At 46.1% G+C, this 24,851-nt stretch overlaps 1 protein-coding gene across 4 annotated transcripts in view; it reads right to left on the bottom strand.

Moving 5' to 3' along the window:
- Positions 1-24,851, bottom strand: part of ANO7 (anoctamin 7) — a 190,254-nt gene that overhangs the window by 4,921 nt on the left and 160,482 nt on the right. For all 4 annotated transcript variants that reach the window (XM_029617122.1, XM_029617126.1, XM_029617125.1 and 1 more), the window contains exons 19-22: positions 19,258-19,397; positions 8,944-9,149; positions 8,436-8,578; positions 4,023-4,113 (exon numbers count right to left, since the gene is read on the bottom strand). In XM_029617122.1, coding sequence (XP_029472982.1) covers positions 4,023-4,113; positions 8,436-8,578; positions 8,944-9,149; positions 19,258-19,397 — 580 coding nt within the window. The remainder of the gene's footprint in view (positions 1-4,022; positions 4,114-8,435; positions 8,579-8,943; positions 9,150-19,257; positions 19,398-24,851) is intronic.

Below are 24,851 nucleotides of genomic sequence, written 5' to 3'. Positions count from 1 at the left end.
CCACCATCTGCTGGAGACGAAGAATACTGGTGGGCTGTTAGTGCAGGGGTATATATATACCATGATATCAGCATTGCTCCATCTCCATCTGCTGGTAGAGGTGCTTAACCTCTAATCTGATCCAAGTCCTCCCCAAACAGGAGACGACCCTTAAAAGGTAAAGACGCCAACTGGAACTTAGAAGAAACATCCGCGGACCAGTTACGAAGCCAGAGCAGGCGTCGTACCGACACCGCAGCCCCCATATTATGGGAGGACGTCCGGACAACATTGTACAACGCATCTGCTACAAACGCAATCACCAATTCCAACCGGTTTGACTGAGCTGCTTGCATATCCCTGAGTGTCTGCTCCTCCTGGGAACGCTGCACCCAGTGTAAGCATGCAACATGAGGCTGGAACAAATAGCCGCGCGAAGACTGAGAGCCGAGACCTCAAAAATCCTTTTGAGCTGAATCTCTAGCCTGCAATCCTGAACGTCCTTCAGAGCTGCCGCCCCCGCAACCGGGATAGTCATCTTTTTCGTAATGGCGGAGACCGCGGCGTCCACCTTAGGGAGGGCAAACAACTCTAGGGTCTGTTCCGGCAAAGCATACGGCAAAGCATAAAGCTTAGCCATAGCCCTACCGACTCTCAATCCTGCGTCTGGAGTATTCCATTCCTGCTCCACCAATGTCTTAGCGGACTCATGGTATGGGACCCGGTAGAGGGACGCCTCATGCCCTGTAAGACTGGATCTGCACCGTCCTTGCGAGAGTCGTCAGGCGGAGACTGGAGCCCCAGCTCCTCCAGGACCTGAGGAAGGAGTGGCGCTAGTTCGTCTCTGCGGAACAACCTGAGGATCTTGGGGTCATCCCCCTCTGCCGCAGGCCCAGAATCCAAGTCGTCACCTGGGTTGGCATCCACCGTGCCCGGGTCCGCTGCCCGAGTACCGGCCAGTGTTATCCCTGGGCCGGCGAGATCCTCCTGTGGTGTTGCTGTGAGCATGCGCAACCCTCGTGCGGGCGCAGTGCCTCCCTGCGATGCACCCTGCATGCCCCGACCTCAAGCAGAGTCAGGCAGCGATCTGCCCTGGGACAAGCCAGACTCCAGGAGCAAAGGAGGGGGATGCTGACCCCTCCGCTAGGCACATTCCCCTCGTACTGTGCCAAAAATGCCTTGTGCATCAGAAGCACAAATTCAGGTGAAAAAGGGGCCAGAGCCCACCCACTGTCAGCCGGAGGCAAAAAGGGCCCCCCCCCCCGGGGTCCTACCAGGGCCCCTTATCCCTCTATAGGACCTGAGAACACCGGGAAAAGCACTGGAGGGGGGGGGGGGGTCCTCTACAGGCTCAGGAAACGTGAGCCTGACCGCCGGGGGATTCAAGATGGCCGCCATCCCCGCGGTTACAGCCAACAGGACACCTCGCGGTAGCTGCAGAGCCCAGAGCTGTCAGGGAAGGAGCAGAAATGCCTCTCTGCCGTTTAGCCGGCCTAGGGAACTCCGAGGGGCCCTCCCCCCACGAAATGCAAGCCGCGCCGGGGTCGACCCGCACGAGCGACAAGCCCCCCCCCTCACCCTCGCGTCGGTGGCCCGATGAAGAAGCAAGGGAAAAGAAACAGAAAGAAATTGAACAAACCCGAGAAAAAACCCGCCGAAACTGCACCGGGTGGGGGGAGAAGAGAGCTGACACAAGCTCCTACCTATTCCTGCTACCTAACTTTTTTTTTTTTTTTAAACTTTACTGCTCTAAAAGCAGCCTCACTGAAAGTTTCCCCTCCTAGTACTGAAGAGAGCTGTCCAGCTCAATTCAGCAATATAATTAAGAAGTGAGGAAAATCAATTTGGGAGCCAACTCGTGGCAGGGAGGGATCCGGACCACCGGATGTGCACCCCTCGGTTACTTTGGGGCGAGGGCGTCCAAAAGGGTCACCGACCCCCAGGCCCTCCGCCTCAACCAAACAGGGTAGGGGCTCCTCACGAGCAACCCCAACCCCCTGGGAGGAAGGCTCAACCTAGAATCGAAGAATCCAAAAAAAAAAAAATACTGGACCAAACTGCAGGGTTCAAGCATCAGAGACAGAGAAATACCCGAGGAACTGCAGGGGGCATCAGGATCTATAAAGCAGTGTCAGTTTTACTTTCTCTGTTTCCGCCTGCTGGCACGGATGAATGAACCCAGGAGTCTGGACTGATCCGGTGCGTACAGGGAATGCACAAAACAACTCCTAGCCCAGGGTGCGAGGAGAAAGCCTGACAGAGCACTCGTGAAAAGGAGGAGGCTGGCAGGAGAAAGGGAGCCCGGAAATGTGTGTTTCAGCCTCGGGAGAGGGATGAGGAGGAGGGAAACAGCAATGATTCAGATCACTAGTGCCAGGACACTTTTACATGCGTTGCCAAAGTAATACACAGAATGATTATAATAAAAGGGCAGGAGAAGATGGGAGAAAATTACAAAACAGTAATAAGTAAAGGTACAGGTTATGGAGAATACAGCATGTGGGACATGTCTCATGTGTTGGTGCTGGTCCGTATCACCCTTGGTCAGGTTTTAATTCTGGCTTGGTGGCAGGGTATCACTTATGCTGCTGCTACAGCCGCTCTTTCTCCTCTTATTCCCCCAGGGTTATACAGAGGTTTTCAGTGAATGACCCAGCTAGCAATGTCTTGCCCAGCAGGAAGAGGGAAGGGTACTCAAAGGAGAGAAAGAGAAACCTTTCTTCAGTTCAGGAAGGGGTGATGGAACAGAGAATAATGTCCATCAGGCGGCAGGGGACAGGAATAGCCCAACCGAACAGGCAACGAAAAGAGGCCATGCCTCCTCTCCTCTCTTTCACCATCACCACTCCCCTCCCCCCCCCCCCCAACCAGTTATTCACCTTATTCCTTGCTATACTGATATATAGAATTGCTCATGCTAGAAACAAGGTCCTAATTCTTGAACACATTTTATTCTAACTCTTGCCCCATAGCTCTGTGGCTGCTGTGCTGGGCTTTGACAGTTCCTTCTTGTGTGTGGATGAAGGGGAAGGGGAATGGCACCTGGCTGCTCATGCACTGGCAAACTGTAGGAGCCATGTGGTGGTAAGCTGCAGGCGCAAAACCATCTCACTATCTGCCTCAGCTGTAGCCTGCTCTGCCTGGCTCCTGAGTTCCACTACCCTCCTCTGGGTCCGCTGCAGCTGCCTGTTTCATTCTCTTGCCTAACATTGCACATCCACCCCAGTGGTAAAGGGGATGGGAAGGCTCCCCTTTGAGAAAAGGCTGAAGACGTTAGGGATGTTCAGCTTGGAGAAGAGACAGCTGAGGGGGGATAAGATAGAGGTCTACAAAATCATGAAAGGACTTGAAGAGGTAAATGTGAATTGGTTATTTACTCTTTCAAACAATACAAGGACTAGGTGGCACTCCATGAAGTTAGCAAGTAGCTCATTAAAAACAAATCGGAGAAAAATCTTTTTCACTCAACTGGAATTCATTGCCAGAGGATGTGGTTACTGCAGTTAATATAACTGGGTTTAAAAAAGATTTGGATAAGTTCCTAGAGCTGACGGCCATAAACTGCTATTAATCAAAAAGGATTAGTAGCTTGGGATCTATTCATCTAATGTTTGGGTACTTGCCAGGTACTTGTGACCTGGATTGGCCACTGTTGGACACAGGATACTGAGCTTGATAGACCCTTGGTCCGACCCAGTATGGCATATCTTATGTTCTAGCATCGCTAACTCCCTCTTTGCCCCAGACAGTGTGTAGGGTTAGAAAAAGCCCCAGTGAGGGTAGATCCCATTTCCTCATGCACAGGTCCTGCACACCTGCAATTTTTGGATGAACAGAAGTTGGTTGGGGGGGAGGGGTATTTGACATGATGGAAGTACATATTTCCACACTAGCCTAGGGCAGCAAGAAGTTGCACTGGCCCAGAGAAAAGGGAGTTATATAGGAGATAGTCTCTCTATATAAATACATTCTACTAATAATTAGCTCTACCAGAGATAAGAGCCAAGCCATAGAGCAAAGCAGAAATGGAAATAAACACTTACCTCAAACACAATAACGAAGCCCAGACGAATAGCTAGTAAGTTCCAGTACACTAAAGAAAAGGTTCCATCATTTTTCCGATAAGCCCGATACCTGAGGAGAGAAGAAAATTAGCTTTGTGATGTCCTACCAGGGCAGGAACAGAATCAGAACACAATCCAACCCCTCCCCACAACTAAAGGGGTCTCCAGCAGGCATTCATGGGGAGACCCTGACCAAAGATTCCCTGTCACATCAGACAGATCAAACTAATTCTGATTTTACTCTGCTCATAGAGTTGAAGTTCTGATTTCCCTCAAGAAAACAGGATTCCAACTCTATACATGCATTAGAGTAAACCAAGACTAGATCAGCCTGTCCAAGGTGAGAGGAAGTTATCTGGTACCTGTGCCTGTAAAATTTAAGAAGAAAGAACTAAGGCTGGCCAGGTGATTGCCATGTGGAGGACCTGGGTAAGGTCAGTTTCATTTTTACAACTGCAAATGCCAAAGGCAACGTACAGGCAAAGGGGCTGCACCCATGGCAGTGCCACATCAGCAGTGTCTGGCCCTGAAGGCTGCCGCCCCTGCCCCCAGTCCCAATCAGCTGTGAATGGTGGAATCAGAGCATTGGAAATGACCTTTGCACTTTCTTGTTTGGTGTCACTGCCCCATGCCACAAGTGTGTTAGTGATATTTTATTGATATTTGCACTTTTATTATATATGGGGTATTGTAAGCCACCGACTATATTAGATTGTATGGGATTATATATATATATTTTTAAATAATAAGCTGGAATCTTTAGTTATCACCTTTATCGTCTTTTAGTATTTACATTACAGATATTCCTTAAAACCTTCCTGCACTCCCCACCATTTCTCTGCTGGAGTGATGCCAGCTCATGCATGACCTTGTTAGTGACATCACAGAATGCAATGGTGTGCCTTTTATAAAAAGGAGAATTAAGTGCTCACATGTTAAGAAATCATTAACTCCAGTTCAGTTCCTTCTGCTCTACTGTCCATGCTCCCTGGAATGAATATCGCGGAGACATTCGCATCATACTTTAGTAATAAGACGGCAACCGTAAACCATACCTTCAATAACTCCTCCGCTGATGATGATGCCAATGACTTGATCACTGATGGCCCAGTCTCGGAACGTTTCAATAAAATCTCAACATCTGATACTACTGAGATTATTAATAACATGAAACCATCGTTTAATCCTCTTAACCCATGTCATACCTCATTGCTTAAACTGATTAAACTTGACATTGCCCCTTTTTATCACGAACTTCATTAATTCTTCCCTCAACATGGTATCGTTCCTGAGCTACTAAACCAAGCCTCAGTCCGGCCTACAATCAAAAAAACCATCAGCTGACCTGACACTTATCTCCAACTACCACCTGATCTCTTCTCTTTCATCCATGGCTAAAAGCATAGAATCAGCAGCTCTTCACCAATTGTGCAACTTTATTGACTCTAATAATATTCCCAGTCAATATCAATTTGCATTTAGGAAACATCATAGCACTGAACTGCTATTACTTTCCAGCTTTGACACGGTGAGACGAGGCTTTGACCGGGGTTCAGCTTTCCTTCTATGTCTCCTTGATATCTCCTCAGCATTTCACACAGTAAATCATTTCATCTTACTTTCTAGATTGTGCTCCCTTAGTATAACCGGATCTGTTCTGACATAGTTCTCTTCATATCTCAACAACAGGACCCAACAGGTCCATATTGATTCCTTGACCTCTTCTGTGACGTCCCTGATCTCTGGAGTCACCAAGGGTCTGCTCTCTCTACTGCCTTATTTAACATCTATTTAACATCATTATGCCACCCCCTTGCTGGCCTTGGAGTTCACTATAAGATCTATGCCAATGTTATCCAATTCTTCTTTCCTCTGAAAGACACATGGGCCCTTATAGAATCGTTCCTTACCCACTGTCTCATAACCATGCAAAAATGGCTCCACTGCAATAAACTAGCTCTCAACACATCTAAAACAGAAATCATTGTCCTATCACATTCTCCTGTTGAAAATACACCCAACAATTTCTTATTCAACACTCATTCCATCACTGTCTCCCCAATGGTATGTAACTTGGGAGTCACCATTGACCACTCTCTCTCTCTCTTTCTCTGCGCGACCATATAAGAAACATTACCAACTCATCCTTTCACAAGTTATGTCTACTCAGTCACCTCCAGCCCCTTCTTGAACACTCTGACTTCTGGTCTGTCTTACAATCTTTATTATTCTCTGGTATTGATTATTGTAACTCTCTCCTAATAGGTCTCCCACTATATTCTATTCTGGGGTGGAATTAAATTAGCCAGATAAGTTATCTGGCCAACGCTGGTTGTGCTGGAGATCAGTCCTAAAGCTGGATAAATTATCCACTCATCAGGTTGCTGAATACTAATTTCCATATGGGCTAGGAAGCAAATTGTATTTTAGTTTGAAAAGGTTGAATAAAATGCGTTACTTGTGTGAGGAGAATTGGGAGGACACTATTAAACAAAACAAAACAGATTTACCTTAAAATGCGTTACTTAAAAAAAAATGGAAATGTGGCAAGAGTACTGACCTTGTACTGCCAAAGACTTACTGAACTCAGTGCAAGGGGTTCACTATCTCAGAAGCCAAAATAAGGTGCACTCAGCAGAGCGCACAGTTTAACCCACAGTTGTATGTACATTTTTAATGCTGACGCAAGGAGTTTTGCGCACAAAATAAATGTGTATGCAACAATATGCATTTAGTTCGTGCTCTCACATGGAAATTCCATGCTAATGATGGCATTAGTTATTACTTCCCAATGCAGAGACATGCCCTGGCTTGACTTGTGTTTTCTTAGTGCTGGAAACTTAATTCTTAACTCCGAGGTGGACGAAAGATTCCAGGGTTATTGTTAGTCTAAGGAAAAAGCTGCAGTTCTAGTGCCAGGGACTATAGTCTGTATTTTATGTGCAGAAAAAGCATGTTTTCCATACATAAAATATGATTTATATGCACACAAAAAAATACTTTCTGTACTGAAAACATTTTTTGTGCAAATAAATCTTTATACGCATGGAAAACATGCCTTTTGTGCACAAAGCATGTTTTCTGTGTTGCGCTGGAGGTGGACCCTTGGCCTGGCGAAGGATTGGTACGGCTCTCTGAGGGTCCCCAGAGGGTGCCTGCCACCAGAAGGCAGAGCACATGAGGGGAGACTGAGGCTAGCTGGAGCTTCACCAATAACAGTCCGGGGGCTCCTTGGGTTGAGCCTTTGGATTCCCTGACCGCCTGGGCTTAGGTGGGCCTCAGAGGGTCTCCCGGAGAGGTGTGCCCACCAAGAGCAAAGGTGCATGGCTAGTGGCGAACAGACAAGCTAGACTGGAACTGAGAGTACCGGAGACCACTGGAACGGAACAGGAGCTGAAGGTCCTCCGGTCAAGGTAGGCAGCGCCTAGCGATCTAGCTTGGAGAGAAGGCCACGAGTGACGTCAGAACAGGCAGACCTGGTGGTCACAGGAGAAGCAAAGAGAATGTCCGAATAGAATGCAAGGTCAAAGCCAGGGTGGTCAGCCAAAACAAGGGTCAGTTCCAGATGTCAGTCCGAGCGTGGTCAGTATCAAGCAGAGGTCAGATCCAGGCAGCAATCCAAACGTGGTCAAAGGCAAGCCGAGGTCAGTACCGAGTATCAGTCCGAGGAGGTACAACCTGGGTAGTGGAACGTATATGCTGGAACTCAGGAAGGACCACGGGAATGCAGGAGAACTGGAAGGCACAGGAACGCACACAGGAACAAGGAACATGAAGACCCGTTTGCCAAGGCGAGTAACTGTGGGAAGGACCTTGCCTTTTAAGTGGTGCTCAGGTGACATCATCGGGAGGCGTCCAGCCCGAGGTTCCCGCTCTGGGTCCTTTAAAAGGAGGGAGTGCGGGCCGCGCGCATGTCGAGGACGCCAAGTCCCGACGGGAGCTCCGCTGTGAGGCCTGCGATGACTGAGGTGAGCGGGGAAGGCGCAGAGGACGCCGTGAGCTGGCTACAGTGGCGAGAGAGGAATGCCCGGAGCTCGTGGAGGGAAGCGCAAGGTGAGCAGGCCCAGTCGCGGCACTAGTACGGCTGGGATGCGCAACATTCTGCACATAAAATAGAGACTACAGGTCCCAGCACTGGAACTCCAGCATCTGCCCATACAAAATCTTCGCCTTGTTCACACAGTGCATCCTCAAGAGCTGCAGCACTCTTAGAAGAAGCTCCGAAGCGTTTGCCCAAATGTTACCCAGAAATTCACTTTCTTCTTCCCACAAGTTCTTCAGTACAAGATTACTGCGTATCCCCATCTAAACCTCTCTCTCCTTTATTTCCAGATCTTGGCAGACGCCTGTTCCCCTTCATCTTAGATACTGGAAGGTGTACATTTTTCCCACCTGCACAAGGTGTTGTTCTGTGCAACAAACGTCTGCGGAGCATAGGCCAAGGTGAAGTTCACATAGCCCATAAGGTTGAAGTTGTGAGTGTACTTGTAATACAGCCGGGGGAGAAAGTCAGAGGTGAAGGCAATAAGAAAGGCCTGAAATGAGAAAATGTTAACACCGTCAGCGTCATTTGTGGATCAGGCCTCACTCTATCACGGTCTTGCCCTAGGATACCTCGTACCCAGAATGCTGGGCCTTGTATGACTCCCAGAATTCTCTTTGCCTTGGCTCTAGGGCAGTACTTCCCAGTCCTCCCCTGTAGACCCTCCTATCCAATCTGGTTTCCAGGACTGTCTCCATGAATATTCAACGTATGCAAATCTCATGCATATGCATTGTGGATATTCTGAAAACCCAACTGATTCAGAATATGCCTCCAAGAGAGGGTTAGAAAACGCTGTTCTAGGGTGCACTTGCATCCCAGTATAGAAGGGGCGCTCTACTGCTGGCCATTACTCACGTTACTGATGACAGCGAGGTAGGTGATGACCTCCAGGATGTAGAACCAGATGCCTATGCCCTGCGCCCGCTCCACCACAGGCCTTCGATATTCACAGACAAACTTGTGGGCATCAAGACGGATCTCCACCCAGTTATTCAGCAAGGCGAAGAGCGGCGCCAGTGGACAGGCTGCTACGAAGATGGTAATGAAGCCAAACTGTATGACTGCAGGGGAGAAGCACATGCTGTGATCACAGGAGACCATCAAAATGCGACTGCAGAGATTTGCATTCATTTATTGCAGTTTTGGGGACCCGGAGGATCGGAGTAAAATCTCAAAAGCTTTTCAAAACGCATGGCCTGTGAGCAAAAACGAAAGACTTGGGGGTTGCTGCTTTCTTCTGCTGGGTGAAGGTACCAGGAATTAGCGCCCCTCCCCTCCTCCCCCAGTGTACTTGGGTTTTAGGTTCTACATGCTCTGGGGGTTTTTAATCTAAAAATTGCACCTGTTAAATTGTGGCCTCCCCCCCTTGCTAGTGGCTCTCAGAACGCCTGCTGCCCTAGGGTGATTCTCATGGCTCCACACTCCTATGGAAACCAGCTTGAGACTGGAAGGAAAGGGGCTCTCACTTCAGGGAACAGATTCTTTCTATTGCAACGCCTCTCCATGTCTTTCCACACACCACTGCCCAGCATACTGCACAGTGCACGCCCGCGCCTCTCCCCACACCCACCGAGTGACACAGGACTTCATGATGCTATGTTTCTGCTATGAAATGCACAGATCAGGAGTGAAGGGTAGATATTTATTTATTTTTGCTATTTATAGCCTGCACATTCCAAAGTACTTGATGGGTAACAACTTACACTAGTAATAAACACGAAATCATAAACTTATTCACAAACAACATTCAATCAAATTACAATAGCCATCAAATAAAAACTGCTTTAAAATATAAAGACATTGAGACCGGTGACGTCACCAGCTAAGATGGCCGCTTAAGACCTCGGCTCCTCTCTCCTCCGCCGCTAATCCACCTCCATCGGAGCATCCCCGGGCCTGTGGACTCTGAATTTTGCTGATACAGGGTCCCCAATCCATGTCAATGGCGACACCCCGGAAAAAACCGGATCTAAATCGCTTTTCCTTCGCGTCGGCGAGCACGGCAGCAGTGCTCGAGGAAGGAGGCAAGATGGCGCCGATCCCGGAGCCTGAGGGGGAGGCGGAGCCGGCGACAATGGTCGCGGATACGGAGGTCCCGACCCGGGGGGAATTCCACGCCTGGTTCCAGGAACTGAGGGGAGACATGGCTCGCTTTCGCCAGGAACTCGGCGAACTGCTTGAGAGCACCAAAAAGGACATCCGTGAACTGGAACGGCGAGCGGACGAAACTGAGCAGGGCCTGCAGGACACGCAAACGGAACTGGATTCTGTCCGGGAGGAACTGGGGCAGCTCCGCGATGCTCATGAAGAGCTACATTCACACGTGGAGGACCTGGAAAACAGAACCAGGCGAGTGAATTTAAGATTTCGTGGGGTGCCTGAAGGGGAAGCCTTTAAGGATTGTCCTCAGGTGGTGCAAGACAAATGCCTTACTTGCTGGACCCGGAGGGCACCAAGGAGAAGCCGCGTGAAGTGGTATTGGAACGCGCCCATAGAGCTTTTGGCAATCCTAAGAACAAGCAGACGAGAGACATAATAGCTTGCTTTCACAGCTTTCTTGTTAAGGAAGCGGTAGCACGAGCAGCGAGAACCATGGGCTCCATCACGTGGAAGGACTGTAAAATCGAGGTGTTCCAGGACCTGGCTATCTCTACCATCCGAAAATGGCGAGAATTTAAGGATGTTATCAATATACTCCGGGCTCAAAATATTAAGTACAGATGGCTCTTTCCATTTGGTCTACTTTTTACGATAAATGGGATTCAGTCCCGCGTACAGCGGGTCATGGAAGCGGAGGACATTCTGCGAGCCGCGGGATTACCAGCTCTGGGCTCGGAGGGGCTCCCTGCACCTACTGAAGCTAGCACTAGTCGGAGGAGCGATCGCCCACGTTGGAGGAGAGTGGACAATGGGGGCCGGAGATTACGTCGGAGATCCGCAGGACCATCAGGACTCGAGGAACCCGGATGAGCCAGTCCAGGACTAGGTTGTAGGGTAATGGCGAGCTGGTGATATCCGCCAAAGTTTGGAGGACACAGATTAAGTTTGATACGTGTTGCTATTGCAGGACTTGTGGTACATTGCGGTTTTACAGGTGGTGTATTGCAAGCTGTGAGAGCACACGATTTGGACCTCACAGTTACCATGGGGGGTTAATTGTTATTCTTGTTCTAAAAGTTTATTCATATGGAGGAGAGGGGACCATGTTTAGGTCATGCGGTGACGTCAGGTCTCATATGGAGGAGATCCACTCGAGGTTGAGTGGTTGGCAGGGGGGAAGGGTGGGGAGGGGGGGGTTGGGGGCGGGGAGGGGGGGCAGGGTTAGGAATATATGTGGGGTACGAATATCTTCCACGGGCGAGTGGCGACTATATCTGAATATGGTTTATGGAGGGATAAGCCGCAGAGGCACGGGGGTGGCTCCAGAGTGGCTTGATGCGTGCATTATTACACACCCATGGGGCCCTTAAAATTACTTTCTATTAATGTCAAGGGCCTGAATACTTATCATAAGCGCCAAATGTTCCTGCGCGATATGGCCCATCACAGGGCGGATATCGTATTCTGCCAGGAAACTCACATTAGAAAACGCTATGAGCGTTTGCTGGCCTCTAGGGGATACCCACAAGTTTTCCATGCCGCAGCCACTGTTCACCATAAGTACACAGGGGTGGGAATATTGTTTGCTAATACTATAGTAGCAGACGTTTTCTCTGAAATCCGGGATGTAGAGGGTCGCTATATTCTAGTAAAAGCGACGATAAACGAAGAAAAATATACTTTCTTGAACGTATATGCCCCCACTGCAGATCAATCTGTGTTTTATACGAAACTCTCTACCGTTATTAGTGAGTGGGCGGAAGGGCGTCTCATTGTGGGGGGTGATTTCAATATTACGAAATACCCCTATCTCGACAATTCTAGCCGTGGAGGGGTCGGGGGTAAAGTGGCGCGAAAGACGCTTAAACACCTTTTAGGAGACCGTGGACTCCTAGACCTCTGGAGATTGCGTAATCCCACATCTAGGAACTACACATTTTTCTCCCACCCCCATCAATCCTACTCCCGGATTGATTATTTTTTGATAGATAAAGATTTAGTGGGGATGGTCTTGGAAGCGGAGGTGGGCAATATCACATGGTCCGACCATGCCCCAGTTTGGCTAACCTTTCAGACAAAGGACTCCCAGGCCGGCACGAAATTTTGGAAATTAAATGACACTTTGCTTGAGGACAAGGTATTTGTGTCCCAGCTCCGGCAGCAAATCAGTGAATATTTAGATATCAACGGGAATGGCGAAGTTACCCCTGGGGTTGTTTGGGACAGTTTAAAGGCCTACGTGCGGGGTCTCTGTATTGCCCGAGCGGCTCATGTTAAGAAGGAGAAGGACCGGGAGCAGCTCTCTCTTCTGGAGAGGGTTGCTAGATTGGAACTGCGACATAAGCGCAATTTAGACTCTGATTCTCTGCAGCCCCTGCAGGCTGCTCGGCAGGCTCTCCAAGCTCTAGAAGGGGATAGGATAGCGTATCAGCTACAATTGTTGAAACAGCACCATTTTGAATGGGGCAATAGGGCGGGGAGACAGCTTGCTCGTAAGCTAAAAGAAAAGACAGCGCAATCTCAAATCACTAAAATTAGGGGAGATCATGGGCAATTTGTGTATTCTCAGCACGAAATTGGGCAATGCTTCAATAAATTTTACCAGAAATTATACGATTCCGAGACCCTCTGCTAGGCGGAGGAGATTGACCGCTCCTTAAAGGAAGTCGTATTGCCGGAGTTATCTTTAGAGCAGCGTAATCTGCTCAATGAGGAATTGAGGGAGGGGGAGATATCTCTTATCATTAAAGGTCTTAAATTGGGAAAAGCCCCGGGGTTGGACGGGTTCACAGGAAAATTTTACAAAGTTTTTAGCGAGGAATTGATCCCGCCATTAGTGGATATGTATAATGATCTCCGGGGGGGTGGCACTATTTCTCTGACATCCAATACTGCGGGAATTACGGTGCTGGCTAAGCCCGGTAGAGACCACACGTTGTGCGGGTCATATAGACCTATATCCTTGATTAACATTGACCTGAAAATCCTGGCAAGGGCGCTGGCTCTCCGCCTGGGTAGAGTAGCACCGGGGTTGGTGGATAGGGATCAATCAGGATTTATTCCGGGCCGGCTCGCCTCGGACAATGTACGGAGGGTAGTGGAATTGATGTGGTGGGCTCAGACTAATGAGATTCCGGCGGTGTTACTTACAGTGGATGCCGAAAAAGCGTTCGACCGGGTGCACTGGCCGTATCTATTTAAGGTCATGGAAGTCATGGGAATAGGAGAATATTTCATTACTTGGGTTAAAAAGTTATACAGTGGCCCGCATGCTCGGATAAAAATTAATGGGGCTTATTCGGATCCTTTTGAAGTTAAGCGGGGCACGCGTCAGGGCTGCCCGCTGTCCCCCTTGTTATTCGCCCTTTCGTTAGAACCCCTTGCTGAGAAAATTCGGCGGCATCCTGGCATATATGGTATGCAGGTACAGGATCTAGAATTTAAGATCTCGCTTTTCGCTGATGATCTTTTATTCACTCTTACCAGGCCAGAAACATCCTTACCGGTACTACTAGCGGAGCTTCGGGAGTTTGGGAGAATGTCGGGCTTTAAGATTAATGCTGACAAGTCGGAGTTGCTAAATGTATCTATGACAGCGGATCATTATGTGACAGTGGGGAACGCATTGCCATTTCGCCAAGCTAAGGAATCTATAAAATATCTGGGAGTCAAACTAGGGTCTCATTTAGATGCTCTCTACAAACTCAATTATGAGTCTTTGTGGTCTCAGATTCAACAAGATTTGGATAGGTGGGACAGAACACACATTTCTTGGCTTGGTAGAATAGCGGCCATTAAAATGAACATACTGCCCTGGCTTTGTTATGTTTTTCAAACATTGCCCGTGGCAGTGCCGGATGGGGCCATCAGGATATGGCAGAGAAAACTGTTTCGCTTTATTTGGAAGCATAAGCCACCCAGGGTCTCTAGATCTGTGTTATATAGGGATAGAGCACGGGGAGGCCTCAATGTTCCCAATCTTAGCTGGTACTACACGGCCATTATACTAGGGGTGATAGTCAGCTGGCACGCACAGGGTGCACCCAAGTCCTGGATCGCTATAGAACAGGCAGCGTCCGGAGACTTCCCCTTGGCCTCTAGAGTTTGGAGTAAGGACGTAGGGAAGGTCACCGTTCCATCTCTCACGCCGTTCACCCGGGTGGTGCTGAGGCTTTGGGGGGCCTGGAGGACCAGGTTGGCGGGGTCCAAACGGATTTACCATTTGACATCCTTTTTGTGCAATTCTGGGTTTTCCCCAGGGCTGGATAAAGCCTTTGCGCAGCGCTGGTCAGATATGGGGTTGACAAAGGCGGGTCAGTTGTTTAAGGGATCTCATGTCTTGGAAATGGCGGAGATCCGGGATAAGTACGGGGGAACACAGGGGGATTGGTTTGCTTACCTGCAAGTAACCCACTTTTTAAGATCCGAAGGAGCGCCTGTGTTGAATCTTTTTGTGAACAGCGAGGCCCTTTGTTCAAACCGATTACTCGGATATACCTACTCCTTAGTAGTGGGGACAAAACTAAAATGTCTTATCAATTACATTGGGAATCCGATTTGGGCCACGCACTGGAGGACTCTGAGTGGGAACGGTGTCATATGCTTGTGGGCAGGAGCTCTATCTCCGCCAGCATCAAAGAAAACGGCTATAAATTGCTGTATAGATGGTATTTGTCACCGGCCAAATTGCATCGTATGAACTCTCAAATTAGTGATAGGTGCTGGAGATCATGTGGAGCCCAGGGAACCTTCTATCATATGTGGTGGGAGTGTCCCAAGATACAAGCCTTTTGGACTACACTTGCGGGGTTTGTAACTAAGGTTTTGGGGGTACTGGTCCATCCGGATCCCAAGGGTTGTCTCTTAAGCTTGGTGTCCGGTGATCTTAGTGATCAGCACCAAATGCTGCTCACACAGATATATATAGCTGCTCGGGGCGAAATAGCGCTACGATGGAAAACTGTTGACGCTCCTACATTGCCGCAGATTCTCTCCAGACTGGACAGGGTATACCAAATGTGCTACCTGACGGCACTAAGACTTGACCGGGTGCATACATTTCAGGCAGTTTGGGCACCTTATAAGGCATGGTTGACACTGCAGGCTGGACCTTGATTTACTCGTCTGTGATGATCCAATAGAGGAAACGGGGGGAAAGGGGGAGACAGGGGGGTGGGAGAGGGGGAGATGGGGGGGGGGGGGGTTGATTAGGGATGAAATTGAGCGGCCATTGCTGTGACAATGTATGGAAATGTAACCAGACATCAAGAAAGTGATGAGGCATAGGTTGTTTCATTGATTGTTTGTTTTATTTATTTCTCATATCCTGAGTTGGTGTCTCTTGAAGTGGAGGAACTATGTTTGTATCATGGGTTCACAGTTACCTGTTTATGCTTATGTTCTGGCTACAGTGTTATTCTGTAAGATAATCCTCTCTTGTATAAATAAAAATTTACAAAAAAAGAAAATATAAAGACATTAAAAAAAAAAAACATAGAACATATAAATAATCAGAATAAAACAAAAATAAAAACCAACACATGCAAAATAAAATAAAATATGGACAACACTTAAAAGAAAGCTGTTAGGTTAGTGAATACACATCCATGTTGAATGCTTGCTTGAAGTAGAAAGCTTTTACCTGCTTGCTAAAAGATATAGAACATTGGCTATTCCTAATCTCATCTGATAAGCTGTTCCTTAAAACTGGGCTGGCAACATAAAATGTTCTCTCTGGTCTCATCTAAGTGAGCTTGACAAACAGCCGGCACCTCTAACAAATTTCAACCTTAAGCTGAGATGTAACTTGTAGATCTTTAATGCTGAATTTACACACAAAGGGTTATTTCCACTTAAAACCTGATGAATTATCGTTACAATTTTAAATCGGATTCTCTGCAGTATAGGGAGCCAATGTACAGCACATAATGCTGGAGCAATATGATCATATAGCCTAGTATCGTTTAATAACCTAGCTGCTGGGTTCTGTACAGCTTGTAAGTATCGCAGCACATAAGCAGGCACCCTAGCATGCAAGGCATTGTAACAATCTATTTTTGAAATAACCAGAGACTATATTACTGTTCGCAAATCAGTTAACGGTCAAAAATGGTTTTAGATTGTGTTAATGCCTTGAGTTTGATACAAGCCCCACTGGCTTTTATCAGGGTGGTCATAGTTTAAGGAGACATTTAATAAGCGGGTGCGTGGCAAATATACCCAGGCACATGTAAGTCTAGCTCTTCTAGGATATTGTGATTATAAATACATTATGATAATACTCAGTGGGACTTACACAAGTAAAGTCTTCCGCTGAATATCTGTGGATAAAGTTATGCATGAAGGGCTATGCTTTCTCCAGTCAGACTTGCATGCATAACTTTTGCCAGAGAGCGCTGAAAGCGTGCACTCGCCTTTTAAACTCTAGCCCTGCTAGATGCCTCTGATGCTAGATGCCTCTAGCCCTGCTAGATGCCACTGATGCCTCACTTTGTGCACAGAACATTTCTGAAAGTTCGGTTTATGTGCACCTAACGCGAAAAGTTAGCCACCCAAAGGCTTTCAAGAATTGACCTCCGTTACTATGACCAGCTAAACAAACAGTTACTTTTACTTGCCTCAAATAATGACCACCCTGTTATCTGCAGGCAGCTCCTGATCTGTGCTTTGCAGAAACTGAGGAATCCATATTGAGTAAGCCAATGAGCGGGAAAGTTATGCAAGTAAAGTTGCCCATATAACGCAGCAGTATTTATCTTCTGTTGAATGTACTTAGCTAAAGTTAACCAGATAAAGTTATCCAAGTAACTTTGTCACTCACTGGCTTACTCAATATTGCTTACAATACAGTTAACATAGGGGGCCTGATAACCCCTCCCCCCAATGGGATTTCCCCTTCTTTGTGGCCAAAAGATACAAGAAAGTGTGCTTCACTGGGATCTCCTCCTGTCCCACCTACCCCTCTGATGTTACACACATAGCTTCCATTCCAATCACCCCCTCCCCTAATCTGCCCCCCAGATATAAAAAAAAAAAACTGGCGATGGGCTCCCTTCCGCCCCGAACTCCCCAGTAGAGGCTTTTACCGTGCTCCTGACACTTAGCACTGCTGTGCCAGCCATGCTGGTAGCATACAGTACCAGCGCTGCTGTTAAACCATCATTAGATGCTGCAAGGAAAACACCAGCATTCAGCCTTCCTAGGGATGTCCAGCAATGTTCTGCCAGCACATGTTATCAGTGGGAAAGTCAAAACGCGGGATTTGTCTGGCAAGATAACTATGATCTCACACATTCCATGTGATGTAATTTGTGACACTATTCCAAACAAGGCTGCTCCTAGAGGGTCAGGGCAATGGAAAGAGAGTGGGTTAAAGATCTTCAAAAATAATAGCTAAGCCAGAAGACTTTTGCTTGATACAGTGTAAACACTTCTACTTCTTTATAAAAGGCTCTGTTTCAATATTTATTTTATTTAGATTTTTTTATATATATATTCCACTTTTTGGCACTTCCTCAACATGGGCATTCTTGAGCCTTGCATTGCAGAGTTTATAACTAGTTGCATCTGCTTATCTTTTACAGGGAAATGTCTCTGTTGTGTTGCCACTTTTACATAGGGGCAGATCTTCAAACCTGCGCGTGGGCGTAGATTTGTTCACGCAACCCGACGCGAACAAATCTATGCCCGATTTTATAACATGCGTGCGCTGCCGCGCGCATGTTATAAAATCCAGGATTGGCGTGCGCAAGGGGGTGCACAATTGTGCAACTTGTGTGTGCCGAGCTGCGCAGGCTTCCTCCGTCCCCCCCCCCCACCTTCCCCTCCCTTCCCCTATCTAACCCGCCCCCCTTCCTATCTAAACCCCCCCCTACTGTTATCGTTGAAGTTACGCCTGCCGGCCAGCTGCCAGCACACCACCTCCCGGCACAGCAGCTGTTCCGGAGGCCTCGGTCCTGCCCCCGGAACACCCCTTTTTCAAAGCCCCGGGACATACGCATGTACTGGGGCTTGCGCGCCGCTGAGCCTATGCAAAATAGGCTCGGCGCACGCAGGGGCAGATTTTCTCGGGTTATGTGCATAGCCTTTGAAAATCTGCCCCATACTATGCTCTTTGCTGTAATCACCTGTTTGTATAAGGATAAGATGACCTCTATGCCTACATGCATGTGCTCTTTGTGATATTGGTTGTTGCTGTTTCATACAAAAAAAAAATGGTCTTTCACTTTGACATGTCTTCCAATCTTGTACTTGTAAATCCAGGCAGGCTTCTTCTTCTACTCAAACAGGCACACAGGAAGCCTCCCTCTTAGACACACACAGGCATGCAAGGCAGGCTCCCTTTCTCATTCACACGGGCATGCTCTCTCTCACACACAGGCACAGGTATGCAGGCTCCCTCTCACATTCACACATACTCGTAGGCAAGCTCACTCTTACACTAACACACAAGCTAGGCCCCTGCCTTTCCTTTTTTTCAGCCGCCAACGGCAGGCGATCCATTTGCAGCTCCACCAGGTCTCCGTTTTCCATCGTTGCTGTGTTGGGGGGATGAGGGCAGGAGCCCCTTCTGCCACTCCTCATTTGTCAGCCCTCAAGTGTATTGAAAACTCACTGGAATGGCACTTCCTCCATGTTGTTCTTATTCATTGGGAGATCAGCATACAGGAGGTGCCAACCTCGTGAATTTTGAGTACTCGCAGGCCGGCAAACAAGGAGGAGTGGCATAACAGCCCCCTCTTCTGCCGTAAACTCAATCTGTGTCCAAGTGATGCTGGTGCTGAGGTGTGGCTTACGTGGCAGCAGGAGGATCTATGCTTGGCCATGCACACCTCAAACAGCAACCCTATCTGAAACTAGGGTGGCAAGCCATTTTTTTGATGTGGCACGTGCCTCTCTTTATCGATGCCTATGTCTCTGGTAACAGGGAAATACCTACAATACTTGAATGTTATCAGCTTCGATGTGCCTGAAAAGCAGAATATAAATCAAATAAATAAATGAAGTAACTTTTCATCCTCCGTAGTTTCCAGGGCCTGAAACTACTCAGGATCTTTCTGTTCTGCTTACCCATTTCCAAGTATTCATCAAAGAGTCCCTCATAAGCTAATAGCTGGTAGTCCCTCTCCCAAGGATCCAGGGCTGCCACCTTCTCCTTCCCCTTCTCCTTTCTGTGAAGTTTGTGCTTCTGCCACCAGTTCTTTAGCTTCCTGGGGAAGGAAGGGAGACAGAAAATGTACTTTCAAGGTCAAAATGGTGGAGAATTGTGATGGAATGGTTCACAAGATTTAGCTTTGATCTGTCTATATGACCTGCAGCTCTGATTCGGATCCCAGGATTCATGCACAAGATTCATAACTTTGATGTGGCTTAGAGTAAGATCTTAATATAATTTATTTTAATGATGCTCAATGGACCCAGGGTGATGCTGGAGAGGGTCCTGTCCATATGAATAGAATGGATGGTCAAGTTCCCCTTCTCTCATGGGAAAAGGGATGCTCTGCTTCCTCTAGTACAGACCCAGTGCTATCTTTCGGGGGAAAAGGGGTGTCTGTACTCACATATAAGATGAAAGTTTTTTTTTTGTTTTGTGTTTTTTTAAGGAACCACAAGATAAATCAAGCAGGTGGAGGAAGAAGGTGCCAGTATTGAATACCGGCAAGTACCCCCTGAGAAAAAAAAAACCCCTGTATAGACCGTGATTTTGAGTCCTGATATGTACCTGAGCTAGAGATCAACATGGAGAAGGTAACTGACCCAGGATCCTCTGCTATCTTAGCATTGCTTGGGTATATGAACTTCAAATAAATGATTTACTGAGCCTGACCTGGAGGAATTCCAAACACTCAAAAATCCACAAAACAAGCCCCAAAACCTCAGAAGTCTGAGGTAACTATAATAAAGTCAAAAAACACACCACACTGTTCCTCAGTATAATTTTATCACATTCAATCAGCTGTATTCTATATCAACTATTTTTGTAGGACCTTCCTGGGAACAACTTTAAACCAACTGATAAGTTGTATAACCTTTTGGTCCACTTTTATTTAAATATTTTTTTTTCTTTTTTAATGTCCATAATCTAGGAACTTTTCATATTTTTCTTAAAACACAGTCCCAACCCATGAAGATCCTTAGAACGGGTCACATCTCAAACATCATCTTAATTGCAAAAATCTCTAATCAGAGCCGTTTTTACTTATCTTTTTATCTGGAGGCTAACTCTGCTCACAACCCCGACATGGCCATGTTTTGGTATAAGATCTGCTTCAGGGGGTTTCACAACACCTTTCATAAAATGCTCTCTATTTCCTTCCAGCATATGTCCCAAAAGATTTCAGCTTTTTAGTAATTCATGAAAGACCTTTAAACATGGCACCCAAACACTCTAACTTTATACGTCAAAACGTGCTGATGTCCTAAATTATGTCAGGGAATACCAATTCACTATTTCATTAAGTCCATCTGGATGAACCGATCGTAATTTGAAAATCCAAAATTGTTCACAATCTCTTAAGAACATGTTGGATATCACCACCCCGAGATGACACTTGCAGCATTTCAAGAATAGTCCACCGGAAGTCCGTAAAATAATTTCCTTTATCAATACAGTGATTGACCAATGGAGCTGTCAATTTTTAATTCTTAATACAGCTTTTGAGTTCTAAAAGACATGTCCGAATTTTTCTTTTAGTGCGCCCTACATAAATCAGATTACAAGGACATTGAAGGACATACACAACGGGGCAGATTTTAAAAAAGTAGGCGAGAGCAAACAAGAGTACGCCGGATTTTAATAGATACGTGCGTAGCCACGATCTTTTAAAATCCGGGGTCGGCGCATGCAAGGCTGCGCAAAATCGGCAGCCTGTGCGTGCCGAGCCGTGCAGCCTGCCTCTGTTCCCTCGGAGCGGCCTCGGAGGGAACTTTCTTTCCGGTGCCCCCCACCTTCCCTTTCCTTCCCCTAACTAACCCGCCCCCCCGGCCCTAACTAGTTCCCCCCCTACCTTTATTTCAAAAGTTATGCCTGCCCAAGGCAGGCGTAACTTGCGTGGGCCGGCTGCCGGCGTGCCATGTTCCAGTCCGGGGGCTGGTCCGGAGGCCGCGGCCCCCCGATGAAGTGCCGGCCGTGACACGCCCCCCCCAGGAAAGCCCCGGGACTTATGCGCGTCCCGGGGCTTAGGCTCGGCATGCGCAGGGGGTGGAAGGGGCAGCTTTTCGGGGGTTACGCACGTATCGTACATGCGTACCCCTTTGAAAATCTGCCCCAACATGTGTGGAATTACAATTTGTTGATTTTTTTCAAAAAAATTTTAAACCTTGATCCAGGGTGCTGCCACTCTGCTCCAACCAAAGCCAACCCGCACATTTCGCATTTGCCACAAGGGAAATTCCCTTGCTCATGTCCATCAGCCTGATCTACGTTAGATTTCAGACAAGCCTTCACAATCTTATCTCGAAGATTGTGATTCCTAGAGAAGGCAAAACGGGGGAACTTGTCAAAATCTCGGTGGAGGGATAGCATATTCCAATGTTTTTGAAGGATTTCAATAACTTCTTTTACACGGTTGCTGTACTGTAGAACACATCAGCCCATCATTTTCAAGGCTTACTTTATACCCCAAGAGTAGCTCCCTGTTTGCAAAAAAAGTCCATTTAAACCTTTTTAATTACAGAGCGGGGATAGCCCCGTTTCAAAAACCGGGACTTCATATCCTCTGAATTTTAAATTCGGAAAGAGTAAAACACAGCCTCCTTAATCTCAAAAATTGACTAATTGGCAGGCTCTCTCTTAATTTTTTGGGATGACAACTGGAGTATTTTAAGAAAAGATTTCGGTCTTTCTCCTTCCGGTAAAGCATTGTTTTCAAAAAGTCACCTTCCCTTGTTATAGTGATGTCCAAAAACGCTATAGAAAGTACATGATATTTCAGCCAAAACTTCAGATGTGAATTCTGTCCCTTCAACCATGTTACAAAAACAAGAAGATCCTCACAGGAACCTAACCAAATGAAAAAAATGTCATTGATGTATGCTGGAAGGAAATAGAGAGCATTTTTTGAAAGGTGTTGTCAAACACCCTCAAGCAGATCTTATACCAAAACATGGCCATGTTGGGGTTGTGAGTAGAGTTAGCCTCCAGATAAAAAAATAAGTAAAAACGGCTCTCATTAGAGATTTTTGCAATTAAGATGATGATTGAGATGTGCCCGTTCTATGGATCTTCACATGTTGGGACTGTTTTTTAAGAAAAATATGAAAAGTTAATAGATTATGGACATTAAAAAAGAAAAAAATATATTTAAATAAAAGTGGACCAAAAGGTTATACAACTTATCAGTTGGTTTAAAGTTGTTCCCAGGAAGGTCTTACAAAAATTAGTTGATATAGAATACAGCTGATTGAATGTGATAAAATTATACTGAGGAACAGTGTGGTGTGTTTTTTGGAATTCCAAAGACACCTGGACAGCAGTTGAAGCTGGCGAAATGTTGTGATGCCTAATTAAAGGGTCACAAAAGCATAAGGTAACAGTGGGAACTTCAGGCTATATTGTCACCATAGAGGCACTATTTTCAGGGGCATCTGTAAACACAGCCTCAGATGTGTTAATTGCCCTGACCAACAAGATTCTAACAGAACAAAGGACTATCTAAAGACTGATGGTAAATGTGCCCCACCTTGGAGAACTACTCAGGGTAGCTTAGAGATAATCTTATCATGCGGTTGACATGACAACCTATGTAAATTATTCTCTGGGTAGTCACGCACTTCTAGAATTTCTAACCTTGTACTATATTATTTTACCTATAAAAGAAGGGTCAATTCATGGATTCAATGAGATGCTGGTGGTCTGTTTGACAGAGAAATGGCATCTAGCATCTCCCAAGAATACTTATAATGATCAATAAAAAACTATACTTTCTACAAAATCTGAGTGTTCTCGTATCCCTGGATATTAGCATCATAATGGCCTGGCGCTTAACAATTTGGTGCCCAAACAGGGACTTGGTAACTGCGGCTACCGTGAATTAGGCAGTCTTACGTCTGAATCTGCTGGACAGGCTCAGACCTAACACTAGTACTCGGACATCAATCGGTTCTCGTCCAAAGGAAATTACCCAGATAAATATGTCTGCATGTTTTGCTTATTGCATAGTAATTCCCAGGAACAGATTTCTGGATGACTGTTTATTAAAGTGATACCCGGAAGACAGAAGAGAGAGTGCCCCCACTGCGGTAGGGGATGACAGATCTGTTTGTATTTAATAATCAACTTGTAAGTATAATTTTCTAGTTAGCAAGTAAAAGATTTTCTTTGGCCAATTGTAAATATAAGTGCACTATTTATTTTGATCTGCTGTGGGGACACCCACATTATTGTTAAGTATACTTAATGAAAACTTATTAAGAGTGATTTTGGTTTATTTGTCTGTATATTTATTAATAAATTTGTACTGGAAAACCCCCCCCAATACAAAGAGGTTTAAAAACAGCAACAGTTAGTCCTTTGTTTTAAGACCTTGCCGTGCTTGTAGGGCTGTGGGATTATTAGAGGAACATAAAAAAGGAAAGTTTTTGGAAAAGTATAGTTTGGAATCTGGTTTTCTGTTTATGTCTGATTGCTGCCATGGTGTAATGCATTGCAGTGAGTGGGGTCTAAATTACAATTGTCATGGAAGCTTCAGAACTTGAAAGGGCACTGGGAGCTGGAGAGTTCACTGTGTTGGAAGGTAAGAGAAAGCGGGAGGTGTGAAAAGCTCAAGGTGATTCTTATGCGCAGTTGAACACAGTAGGGAGAACTAGTTTAAATGAATTGCTTTTGTTTGAAAGGTATAAACAGACTGATGAGGAATTAAAGTTGTAGAGAAATGTTACAGAAAGTGAATTTAATTTAGTAGATTCTTTAAGAAAGTTTGGTTTTGTCAGCTTTCTCTGGATGGCTAGCATTGAATTTGGGCAGAAATTAATAAGGTATGGTTTCTTTAAACGATGGGTAAATAAATACATGTATGTGAGATAGATAAGGAAGGTAAATGGCTTTGAGGCTCTCTTGTCTCTTTTCTCTGCATATAATATATGTTTGAGTCCTGAATCAGACTGGAATGCCTGTTAGATATCTGTGTGTAATAAAATACTATAGATACTGTTTATTTAGGGAAGGAACCTGTATGGCAGAATGAGTTGACTCATGCAGTTAGTTTCTGAGTGCCTTGCTCTTTGAATAAAGCAGATACTTGTAATTGTTTAAACAGAGATCTGATAGAGATGAGAGAAGCTTCTTTTTTTATTTTTCTGCCTTTGGCTTTCTATGTTTAATGGATTAAAAAAAAATCATGTGGTTAGAACAGAATAGGATTTCTTTCTTTTTAAGTTAGGTAAAATATTCACAGTTGTTTCCTACTTTAGTTAGAAATGAAACGGTATCCGGTCACGGTCTTTGTCTTCTCATGTGATTAGATTTAAAAGATGAATCAGTCTGGTATGTTACCTGTTTTACCAAGCATTAAGAAAAACATTACCTAAAGGTGTATAGTAAAGATTAGATAATGTAGTAGGGCTAGAAGGTAAGCTGTGGTCAGAAATGTTTCTCAATATTTGTTATTATAGTGATTTGTATGTTAGAGAAAAGAGTAAAGGGGCTGGTTTTGGACCTGATAGGA

Source organism: Rhinatrema bivittatum, chromosome 9 (assembly GCF_901001135.1).
Source record: "Rhinatrema bivittatum chromosome 9, aRhiBiv1.1, whole genome shotgun sequence".
In the NCBI taxonomy this organism is placed as follows: Eukaryota; Metazoa; Chordata; class Amphibia; order Gymnophiona; family Rhinatrematidae; genus Rhinatrema; species Rhinatrema bivittatum.
The sequence above is the reverse complement of the archived record's forward strand: the minus strand, read 5'-3'. Positions and strand labels throughout refer to the sequence as shown.